General features: G+C 37.7%; 1 protein-coding gene and 1 long non-coding RNA gene across 5 annotated transcripts in view; one reads left to right on the top strand and one right to left on the bottom strand.

The window, feature by feature from the left end:
* The window catches only part of phactr1 (phosphatase and actin regulator 1), a 38,574-nt gene that overhangs the window by 2,004 nt on the left and 24,151 nt on the right, over window positions 1–12,419 (bottom strand). For 2 of the 4 annotated variants that reach the window (XM_034882519.1, XM_034882516.1), the window contains exons 3-12: window positions 8,116–8,196; window positions 7,445–7,567; window positions 7,155–7,343; window positions 6,817–7,069; window positions 5,847–6,043; window positions 5,549–5,705; window positions 4,970–5,025; window positions 4,044–4,105; window positions 3,265–3,405; window positions 3,073–3,149 (exon numbers count right to left, since the gene is read on the bottom strand). In XM_034882519.1, coding sequence (XP_034738410.1) covers window positions 3,073–3,149; window positions 3,265–3,405; window positions 4,044–4,105; window positions 4,970–5,025; window positions 5,549–5,705; window positions 5,847–6,043; window positions 6,817–7,069; window positions 7,155–7,343; window positions 7,445–7,567; window positions 8,116–8,196 — 1,336 coding nt within the window. Of the gene's footprint in view, window positions 1–3,068; window positions 3,150–3,264; window positions 3,406–4,043; window positions 4,106–4,969; window positions 5,026–5,548; window positions 5,706–5,846; window positions 6,044–6,816; window positions 7,070–7,154; window positions 7,344–7,444; window positions 7,568–8,115; window positions 8,197–12,419 lie in introns of those variants that run through there. The other 2 variants (XM_034882518.1, XM_034882517.1) reach the window with 2 other exon arrangements.
* LOC117951038 overlaps window positions 11,648–12,419 on the top strand; it is a 20,723-nt gene continuing 19,951 nt past the window's right edge. Inside the window, exon 1 of the long non-coding RNA XR_004658036.1 lies at window positions 11,648–11,660. This is a non-coding gene — a long non-coding RNA (uncharacterized LOC117951038). The remainder of the gene's footprint in view (window positions 11,661–12,419) is intronic.

Here is a 12,419-nt window from a genome sequence, read left to right as displayed (position 1 = left end):
TTTGACATACTATACTATGACTTTTTGACATACTATACTATGGCTTTTTGACATATTATACTATGACTTTTTCATGACGTTTTTTGACATACTGTACTATGACTTTTTCATGACTTTTGACATACTGTACTATAACTTTTTGACATACTGTACTATGACTTTTTCATGACTTTTTTTGACATACTATACTATGACTTTTTGACATACTATGGCTTTTTGACATATTATACTATGACTTTTTCAGGACGTTTTTTGACATACTGTACTATGATTTTTTCATGACTTTTGACATACTGTACTATAACTTTTTGACATACTATACTATGACTTTTTTACGACATACTATACTATGACTTTTTGACATACTGTACTATGACTCTTTTACATACTATACTATGACTTTTTGACATACTGTACTATGACTTTTTGACATACTGTACTATGACTTTTTCATGACTTTTTCATGACATACTATTCTAAGACTTTTTCATGACTTTATGAAATACTATACTATGACTTTTTTAATGAAATTCAACAACAAATTAAACTATGACTTTTTAAAAATGTTTGCTATATTATAGTATGACCTTTTGACTATTAATGACATTTTCACGACATACTATACTAGGAATTTATGACATTTTTATGACATACTTTGACTCTTTATGAAATCTTTACGACATACTATACTATGACATTTTATGAAACTTTTACAACATACTTTATACTAGGACTAATTTTACTTACTACTGCTTCTATTACTAGGATTACTTTTTTGACTAACTATCTAAGACTTTTTTTGACATACTGTACTATGACTTTTTAATGAAATCTTTACGACATACTATACTATGACTTTTATACGACATACTATACTGTGACTTTTTCATGACTGTTTTTGACATACTATACTATGATTTTTTGACATAATATACTATGACTTTTTGACATACTATACTATGGCTTTTTGACATATTATACTATGACTTTTTCAGGACGTTTTTTGACATACTATGACTTTTTGACATATTATACTATGACTTTTTCAGGACGTTTTTTGACATACTATGACTTTTTGACATACTATACTATGACTTTTTCATGACTTTTTTTGACATACTGTACTATGACTTTTTTTACATACTATACTATGACTTTTTCATGACTTTTTTTGACATACTATACTATTACTTTTTGACACACTATACTATGACTTTTTCATGACTTTTTTTGACATACTATACTATGACTTTTTCATGACTTTTTTTGACATACTATACTATGACATACTATACTAAGACTTTTTTAATTAAATTCAACAACAAATTATACTATGACTTTTTGATGACACTGACATACTAAACTATGACTTTTAAAAATGTTTACTCTATTATAGTATATTATAGACCTTTTGACTTTTAGTGACATTTTCACGACATACTATACTAGGACGTTTTTATGAAATTTTTATGACATACTATGACTCTTTATGAAATCTTTACGAAACCTTTTACTAGGACTACTTTTACTTACTACTACTTTTATTACTAGGATTACTTTTTTGACAAACTATACTAAGACTTTTTTTGACAAACTATACTATGACTTTATGACAAACTATACTATGACTTTATGACAAACTATACTATGACTTTATGACATACTATACTATGACTTTATGACATACTATACTATGACTTTTTCATGACTTTTTTTTGACATACTATGACTTTTTGACATACCATACTATGACTTTTTGACATACTATACTATGACTTTTTGACACACTATACTATGACTTTTTCATGACTTTTTTTGACATACTATACTATGACATACTATTCTAAGACTTTTTAATGACTTTAGGAAATACTATGACTTTTTTAATGAAATTCTACAACAAATTATACTATGACTTTTTGATGATACTGACTTACTAAACTATGACTTTTAAAACATTTTCACTATATTATACTATGACCTATGAACTTTTAATGACATTTTCACGACATACCATGAGTTTATATAAAATCTTTACAACATCCTATACTATGACTTTTTAAACTATTTTTTTACGACATACTATGACATTTTATGAAACTTTAACAACATTTTTTTACAACTTTTATTAGGACTACTTTTACTACTAGGATTACTTTTTTTGACAAACTTTTTCATGAAACTTTTGAAATGAAATCTTTACAACATACTAAGACTTTTTATGACACACTGATTTATTAACTTTTTACAACATACTATAACATTATTAATGAAATGTTTACAACATACAATATTAAGATTTTATATGTTTTTAAATAAACACTATATTTCAACTTTTTTATGGTTGACTATGACTTTTTATGACATGCTACACGTCACACACATGTATGACATCTTTTAATTACATTTTGACACCATACTATACTGTCTTTATGACATACTATACCATAGTAATGACTTTCTATGAATTTTTATGACATACTATACTTATACTCTTTAATTACTTTTATGACATACTATACTATCTCATGACAATTTTTATGAAATACTATCATATGACTTTTTATGACACACTATACTATGGCTTTTTGAAATTAAATCTTCACGACATACTATACTATGACTTTTTCGGATGCTTTTTATGACATACTACAGTGATGTTTTCATGGCATACTATACTATGAAATTTTGACATACTATACTCAGTTTTTTTATGAAATGTTTTACGACAAACCATACTATGAAGTTTTTAATGAATTTTTATGACATGCTACACTTTGAATATTTTCTTTTTTTAAAGATGATTTTTCGGGCTTTTCCGCCTTTAATGGACAAGACAGCTAGGTGAGAAAATGGAGAGAGAGGGGGGAAGACATACAGGAAACCACCACAGGTCGGACTCAAGTCCTGGACCTCTGTGTCGAGGCATACACCTCTAAGGAAATGTGTGCCTGCCCTACCAACTGAGCCAACCCGGCCACGCAGTTTGACTTTTTCTAATGAAAAAGGTTTAATAAAAAGGTTTTAAATTTTACTTCAAGTTTCCTGCATATATCCCGAAGTTTGTGTTACCTGGTCAGATGACGGCTCGACTCATGCACCTCCATCTCTGTGCTTTTGAACTCATTCAGCTCCTTTCTGATAGCAGCCTGAACAACACACAGATAGACACGTATTTACACACAGTGTACATGTTCAGACTACTTAAAGAATGTTTCACTAACTCTGGATTTGGGTTTCTGTGCGGTTTTTTTTGCAGTTAACCTTATCAGCAGCTGTTAGCCGAGTCCATGGCTTGTCTGCTCTCCTGTCGTAGTCCTGAGCCTCGGCGACCTCCACGTAGTCACTGAAGCGGATGAGGATCTTCGCCTCCCTCAGCTCCTCCACTGTTGGCCTCTGGCTGAGCTAAAGGGTGCAAGAAAGAGAGGTGTCAGCAGCCCAATGTCCTGCAACTTGCATGCTGAGGAACATGTCTGTCTGAGGGTCATGTTTGTGAATGGACGTAGCTGGTTAATTTCTTTTTTTAGGCTGGAGTAAAAAATAAAAATAAAAATACAGAGAAAAGGAAAAGGAAAGAAAAATACATCAACGTAAATATATGTACATATAATTATGTTTTGAAATGGAGACAAAGTTAGTATAAAGAACAATTCTCTGTTTTCTTATTTTTTTGTTGTATAAGTTAAATAATGAATAAATTCAACAAAGCACAAATGTTTTCTATCCGCCTTTAGACTCAGAACTAGACTAAAGTAGACATATTTATATCATGATTTTCTTTCAAAGTTAATAAATGATTAGATCTGCAACTGAAAAAAAATCTTTGTATGCAGATTAATGGCTTCATCCATCAATACGTACAAATATCAAATATACTGTATGTCATTAAGAAACATCAAGATAATGCAACAGAACACACGTTCATCTTTTTTAAAAGGCTGCGATCTAAAGGGTGTCAGCAACCATGTTCATATTTACAGCTGGTGTCATGAGCCAACTAAACATGTCCATTGATGTGAAGACACTCTCCACCTCTGTCGTACCTTTTTGGACAAATGTCTCTTGATCTCTCTCTTCTCCTCTTGCTCCTCCAGATCGTTTCGAGCTGCAAGGATGTAGAAGGAGAGCATGAGCCACAAACAGGTTTATTATTAAAACACACACACACACACACACACACACACACACACAGACACACACACACACACACACACACACACACACACACACACACACAAAATGATAGCAGCTCACCATCACTAACCTCGTAAATCATATTTTTTGGTAGAATTAATATTTCTACATGGCAAATAATTTACTAGTAACTATTGTATTGTCAAACGAACAGACCCAACAGTCATGCCATGCATGCTGCTCATTCTGTGTAATCGAATCTGTAATTGAAAGGGCAATGTTCAAAATAATAGCAGCCTTGTGTTCAATTAGTGAGGAGATTGATTCTGTGAAGAAACGGGTGTCAATTAGGGCCCATATTGAAGGAAGGAAGCAAATGTTGTGCATGCTGGTTTTAGTGCATTTCGCACTGAAATACCCAGAAAAATGGGTCGTTCCAGACATTGCTCTGAGGAACAGTGGAATTTGATTAAAACGTTGATTGGAGAGGGAAAAACATCTAAAGTAGAGCAGAAAATGATAGGCTGCTCAGCCAAAATGATTTCAAATGCCTTGAAATGACATCCAAAGCCTGAGAAAAATGCAAAAACTGCTATTTTTTTAAAGAGATATTCCTTTTTCTTAACTTTCTGAAAGGTATCACATAAACTTGATCAATTTTGGTCATTTTTTGATTTGGAAGTAATCCCAATGCGTTGGTATTATGAAATTAAAAGGTATTCTAAGGATTGTGAGCATTATTCACGTCTTCTAAACACACTGCTAGTATTCTGAACACAGCTCTATATACACTGTACATAAACTGTACACACACACCATATGCAAGGTTACTTACGTTTGAGTATGTTCCTCTGTTCCAGTTCCTCTGCTGTCGGTCGTTGACTTAATCGCCTGGAAAAAATAGAAGTCTGTTGTGTTTAGGATTTTTTGTCTGTACTAGAGTCATGCAAAATCTTGTGCAGACAGAAATGTTTCTCTGTGGACAGACTGGGCAGAGAAGCTGACCGTGCATGCAATGTCAGTTTTTATGAGGCTGTATTTTGTGAATTCACAGGCACTGACTCGGGGGTGCAGCAATTTATACAGTTGGTAGGATGATTGATCAAGAGTGAGAACAAAAAGGAAGGGGAGAGCTAATATGATGCCAAGAGCAGAAGGCTGTGACTAGTGAGAGGGTCAAAAGAGATGTTAGAGAGGAGGAAAAGCTTTTCAAATTTACAGTACATGTTTTTAAATAGGCACCAATATGATTAGTCCTCTATAAGAAATTGTACCAACAGTTTTGAAAACCGTTACTTCATCCCACGCTTAGGGCCGCCCGAGACAATTGCGATTGGTTTAAAGAAATGCCGATAAACCAGAGCACAGAGAACAGAGGCTTTGTGGCTGTAGGATCTCTGCATGTGTGACTCACCTGGTCAGTTTGGTGGCCGTTTGTTGTCGGGACTCGAACCTCTCTTGGTCCGACTGCATCGGCAGGATGTTTTTGTCCTCCAGCTCGCTCTTCGATGGACGGTTACTCAGCTTGATGGCCAGAGAGTCCTTTCGTAAAACCTTCATGGCCAGTACGCCTACAATGATCGCACAAGAAGCAAGATGGATGCCATAGAAAAGAAATCGCAATACTCAATACTATCAAATCACAATAAATAAAAAGTGCAATACAAATCATTTTGGGACCCATGTATCTTACGCCCAGAAAAAAGACTCACTTGTAAACAATGTATCATCATCATCTTCCTCCTCATCTTCATCTTCCTCATCATCGTCGTCTTCTTCCTCCTCCTCCTCTTCTTCTTCTTCTTCTTCCTCCTCGTCAGGCAGGTCCTCGTAGTCCGCCTCGTTGGGGAGGTTCTCTTTGTCATCGTCACACTCGATCATCACCGTGGGAACGGCGTGCATCATGGAGCTGCAGGTCGGTGGGAAAGGGCAAAGGTCAGAGGTGTGTGCTCAGCATCGCATGTAGGTGTGAAATAACAGCAGCTGGATGTGAGAGGGTGAAACGGGTGAGAAGCCCATGAACACAGAGACTGGATGTGACCAGTATGCTTTTCTTTATACGGAGACCAAAGCTGATGAAAACACTTTCGTTTTCCATTTGCAATAGTTTGGCAGAATATTTCGTCTCTGCAGTCATTTCAGCAGAAATGAGAAGAGTTTCTAAAGAAAGGATTTAAAAGTAAAACTTAATTCAAAATGTCCATCATGCCAATGTGACAGCTCCTCATCTAAAGATGTTCACATCATGTCCTCACAAGAAAAAAACACCACTTTGGCAGATCTCTGGTGTTTACCAGAGATCTGCTCAGAATTCAAAGAGCACAAAAAAAGCATAAAAGATAGATAAACGACTAGAGAAATTTTAGCGGACTCAGATCAAAACGACAGATTAGTCGACTAATTGACCTAATGGGGCCAGCCCTAATACATGGCGGCATGGTGGCTCAGTGGTTAGCACTGGTGCGTCACAGCAAGTAGGTACTGCAGAGTTCGATCCCCAGGCCGGTCCTTCCCAAGTGTCTCTAGTTTCACCCCAGCATAAAGCTTGCATGCTAGGTAATTAGGACTACAGGTAAAACATTTGCCGGCTAACACCGGCACATTTACAGATAAATAAATCTTATTAAACCTTATAAATAAATCTGATTCTTCATATACATACACACTGTGTTTGGTCCTCACCTTTCAAACCTCTGCATGGTCAGGGCTAGGGTCTTGTTGAGCTCCTCTATGATTCGGCTGGGGGGGTGGAGGGGTAGCGCCCCGTACTGCAGGGAGTGCCCGCCCATTGGAGCGTGGCTGGGAGGGGGGCACTTCTGGAAGGCGAGCAAAGAGGGCTCCATGCTCCCTGCAGGTACGGAGATCAAGAGTTTCTTTGGAGGTAGAGGAGGAGACAACTTCGACAACATACACGGTAACTTCACCGGGGCACCGTCTGCACAGGGAGGATGTGGAAATATTAGACATGCATACAAAGAGTCACATAGGCAGCTTATGTGCGTGCACAAAGACAAACATACCTATAATGTGATTAGGTAGCCTGTTGAAGGGTTTGGGTGGCAGCGCAGGAGGTTGTTTGTGTAGCGCGGGGGGTCTGGAGAGCGTTGAGTCAGCGCCGTCAGACGGATACACAGTGGACTTCTTCGTGGATTTTGGGCCGTGGTCCTGTTGACACGCACCCTCACTTGGCATCTGGAACTCCAGAGAGCCTGAAGAGAAGAAACGCCAAAATAAATTTAAAAAACAGATGCTACAATGTGAGGCGAGAGATGAGGCGACAATGGTGGCTCTGCTCTGCTCTGCTGCCTACCTACAGCTGCGGCGGCGCCCTCCATCAGCTCAGTACCTTCAGACTCCAACACTCCGGAGGCGAGCAGCAGAGATCGCCCGTTCTCCATCTTCGCCTCCTCGCGTACAGCCGGGGAAGAGCCGTCTATACAGACAGAGAGTGGGGGAGCAGGAAAAGGTGAATATAAAAAAATGTGAAAAAAGTGAAACATGACCCATATGTTGATTTAACGCAGAAGCATTAGCCTTTATAAATGTAGGTATACGGGGGGGGGCGACCCTACACCGTTGCCCCCCCCCCCCGGACTCATTTCCTGGTTCTGCTTCTCCATAAACAACATGAAATCAAGGAGAGGGTTAGCTTTTCCTGCTACAGATCTCTGATCGTGGTTAGAAAGCAGAAGGTACTTCACTGTCACTTTCTCACTCGCTCATGCACATGCCGGCCCTGCTATTCCCTTAAAAAAGGTCGAAGCACACTTCTACACATATAAACCTCAGACTCCTTACGTAGGCTACGGCGAAAGCAAAGTTTGGAGCCTCCGCAGAACCATAAATCCGACTTGAGGCAGAGGACGCAGTGTCGTATCCCTAGATCAACTAACCATCGTCAAAAGCCAACTGGTCGTTTCAGCATTTCAACTTTTTTTTATCTTTTTCTTTAATGATCACCCTTGTTTTGTTGCCCCTCACCTTTCTCATGAACCTCCTTCAGCACTCCTTTCTTGATGAGCTCCTCTCTGCTCTGGCGAGTGGACATCTTCCTCTCCAACACTGAGGAAGAAGAAAAGACATGACATCTTCAAAATAAAAAAATAAAAAAATAGTATGGATGCCACTAACGATTATCTTAATTTTCTCAAAGTTTAATTGATGACTTTTTAAGACCTTTTCAATACCACCTGGGATGAAATTAGATGTCCTTTACGACCACATAAATGGAACATCAGTGTGAATTTTTTTTTCAGAGAAGATAAGTATTTATCAAGTAATGTTACCTGATCTTGTACTCTAATTACATGAAATGAATAAAATCAATATCAATCAATCAATAACTTATTGAATAAAATATTTGTTGCATTTAGAGCTCTTGTTCTATACAACTAAAAAACAATACAGAAAGAATATTGCATTTAAGACTTTTTAAGACCCCGCGGGAACCCTGAATTATTTTTGCAATTAATCGATTAGTTGTTTGGTCTATAAAATGTCAGAAAATGGTAAAAAAAAAATGTCAATCACAGTTTTGGGTTGTTGTACTGCACATTGCTGCAGCTCCTCTTTTCACCCCGTATATTGAGATCTCTGTTTTAGCTACAAAGTGAGGCATCTCACTTCTGTTCCATTTTTTCCAAACACTTTTATTAAAAAGATAGATTATAAAGACAGTAGCATTCCTTTTTACATGCGGACGCCATCTTGGAAAACAGTCATGACCAGTCGGACCACAAACGCCGTGCAACCAGTAACACGGCTCAAACACAGCGTTCATGGTTCGCCCGTCTTCATCATCTTGATGTTTTTAATAAACTGTCGGTACACTTACAAAGCTCTCAATGCATGAGCATTATGTTTTCATCAACATTATTGCTAAATAATCAACAACAAAAAAAGTGGAAAAAGAAAAGGTAATGTGTTTACAGTAGTTACTTCATCATTTATCTTGCATCATTAATGCCTTTACTTTCTTGGTCCGGGGCAAGTAAAACGCTACGTTGGGCAAGTAGATACCGGCGTTTATAAAGTTTTAAAATGTACTTCAAGCAAGTATAACTTTTTCTACCATACCTAAAAAAAAAAAAAACGTAATAGTGAACTCTGCTCTTAATGTGAAACCTACATACGCCGCAAAAGTCCCATTATAATACATATAATATACAGAAAACACATGGTTACTTTCTCAGTATCACACTATGACGAAACGTGAATTCCAACATAATCTAATGCACCTGGACAGAATGATGGCAAGAGTCCAGCAGTAATACATGGTGCTCACAACGTGCATCTACCTGTGTGTGTGTGTGTGTGTGTGTGTGTGTGTGTGTGTGTGTGTGTGTGTATGTGTGTGTGTCTGTGTGTGTGTATGTGTGTCTGTGTGTGTGTATATGGTAAAATGTATATTGTGTTTTATTTGCATAGAGAGAGAGAGGAAGCAGCCTGCTGTGACAGCTGGGAGAACAGCTTGGCTGCAGCCTCTCTTCGCCGCTCTGCTGTGTGTTTGTGTGTCTCGGTGACAACGGGATGTAAAACCATTCAGCCAGCTGAGAAACAACAACAGCTCCCATTTCTCCATCCAAATTAAATGCTTTCTTCTATTCCCCAGTTTGCTGCTGAGTGCAGATTGTAGCTGAGAATCAGACATATGTACTAACATCCACATTCGCTAACATTGAGATAATTAAATGTAAAAGAGACGACACAGCATTTAAAGCTCACAATGTGCATCTACCTGTATGTGTGTGTGTGTGTGTGTTGCTGTGAACGTTAATCAACTGCAGTGAATGTTCCCAATCAATGGCACTTCCACAGCTGTTGTGTTTGCATCTTCGATGAACTCTGTAATTAACAGCTTTGAGTCGTAACGTTCAAACTGAGAGGAAGAAATATATACTGTGTAAATGAGGAATTGGCTTGATACTTCCTTTTCTCCAGTTAGTGTGGAAGAAGTACTAAGATCAATCACTTCAAGGTAGCGATACCACAGTGTCGAAATACTCTGTTATGAGTAAAAACAACTGCAAAATGTCAAGTATGAAAGTATTCGCATCAAAATATATTCTAAGTACCTAGAGTGAAAGTACCGGATATGCAAAATCTCCCTGATCATCACAATAAGTATAGTATAAGTGGATAAAAGTGATTGATACAGTACTGTGTTCATCACTGCATTAATGTTGCTGCTGGTAAAGATGGAGCTTATTTTAATTACTTTACACACTGCTGGGTAGTTCTTCTGGACATGCCTCTTGTATTTTTACATTTATATTAAATTGGGTATTTTCATTTCTTACTTTTTAATATTTGACTTTTGGTAATATTCTTTAATATATCTGATTGTATTTCTAACTTTAAACCTGTGTAAAGGTTGTTTTTAATGTGCTATATTGTTAGTAAAAAACATCAAACCAAAAACACGTTCATATTTTGTAAAACAAAGCATTAATTTGTTCCTTTGCAAGTATAATATCTCCCAACGTGAGAGATGGGTTTGGATTCAGGGATTTGGGGATTTTGGACAAACAAAAATCTTGGCCCAGAGATCAGTTTGGTAGATGTTGATGATCTGGGATGTCCACTCTCAAACAGTTGGCCTTTAGAATTAAAAGAGCCGCACATCATCACATACCCTTCACCATACATAAAGATTGGCATGGGATACTTTCCCTAAAATCATCTCTCAATGCAAATCAAACCGGCTATTAGTCTAACTAAAATAAAACCATGCCAGGCCAAGGGAATTATCCCTAAGTGCACCCCCGAGATGTTCCACAGAGATCATTTCTGCCGGTGGCCATCCAACCATCCAACCCATCCCGCTCTGTAGCAGTGTGGACACCAGTGGACTGGGAGGGGTCTTACTGCTAACTGGACATTATAATTACCCTCTTCTTAACTGCTGGCAAAGCCCTTCATTTCTTCCTGTAGGCCATTGCTCTCCCAGAGGTCAGTTAGAGAAGGACACTCCTACACTTTAATGCATCTTTTAAATCTACTGTTTTGTGTTTCGTTTTTTCTGACGATGATAGTTACATTTTCAGTTTGATTTGCTTTGTATGTTTAGGCTTATGTAAAACACTGTCTAAATTGTGTCTTAATTGTTCCTTTCTTCTGTCCCTTTTTCATAGACTTCTTTTTCTCTTAATGTTATGTGTTGAATAAGTGTAGGGAACCCAACGTGCCAAGCCCCTTGAGGGTTTTCTGAGTTTCCTTTGCATGATTATGTATGTATCATTAATCTTTGTTGTATCTTTTTTTTTTACATTACTAAATAAATCAAATTGTGCTATTTAAAAGCCCTGCCATACTTTTTTTTTTTTTTTTTTTTTTTAAATTACATTCATTTTGCAAACCTTACTGGAATTTGAACACTTTTACTGCTCATGATTTAAAGGGCATATTTTTTACATGCAGCGGAGCTGAGGAGGGGTCTAGCTACTCCACTCAGCATTCCAGGGGGGGGGGGGAGAAAAAAGTGCTCTGGTTAAGTTAAGTTTGTTTAAACCAATCACAATAATCATGTGGTTGTCTGGGAAAAGTTGGAATTTGAGCAATCCGATGTGGAACAGAAACGAATCATCTGCAAGATTTGCTACAGGGTGGTGTCTGCACCACGAATCCGTTTAACCACCTGAAACATTAGCACAGAGTCGCCAATGACCAACTAACGTCATGATGAACGACAAAACAGAAAGAGAAGATAACGTCTGCAACGTCAGTCTTTTATTAAAGGTTCCATGGCGTGAAAATTTGACTTCATGGAGGTTTTTAACATTAATATGAGTTCCCCCAGCCTGCCTATGGTCCCTCAGTGGCTAGAAATGGTGATAGGTGTAAACCAAGCCCTGGGTATCCTGCTCTGCCTTTGTGAAAATGAAAGCTCAGATGGGCCGATCTGGAGAAAGAGTATCTAATCTTACCCCTTCATAAGGGTCAAGGCCACACCTGCAGCTGCCACCTTGCCCCCCTCTCTCTCTCTTCCTCAAGAGCTACAGACTCAGAAATGGCCAATACTGAGGAAAACTCATTGTGGGACTGGCTCTAGTTGCTGGAATTCTAAACCAAGGCTGAATTTTGGAAAAGAGACTTCAGATACAGTGTTAGGGACCACTAAGGTCTATATAAAAGAGACTTCAGATACAGTATTAGGGACCACTAAGGTCTATATAAAAGAGACCTCAGATACAGTATTAGGGACCCCCAAGGTCTATATAAAAGAGACTTCAGATACAGTATTAGGGGACCACTAAGGTCTATATAAAAGATACTTCAGATACAGT

Source organism: Etheostoma cragini, chromosome 9, assembly GCF_013103735.1.
Source record: "Etheostoma cragini isolate CJK2018 chromosome 9, CSU_Ecrag_1.0, whole genome shotgun sequence".
NCBI classification, from domain to species: Eukaryota; Metazoa; Chordata; class Actinopteri; order Perciformes; family Percidae; genus Etheostoma; species Etheostoma cragini.
This window is presented reverse-complemented; position numbering and strand designations above follow the sequence as displayed.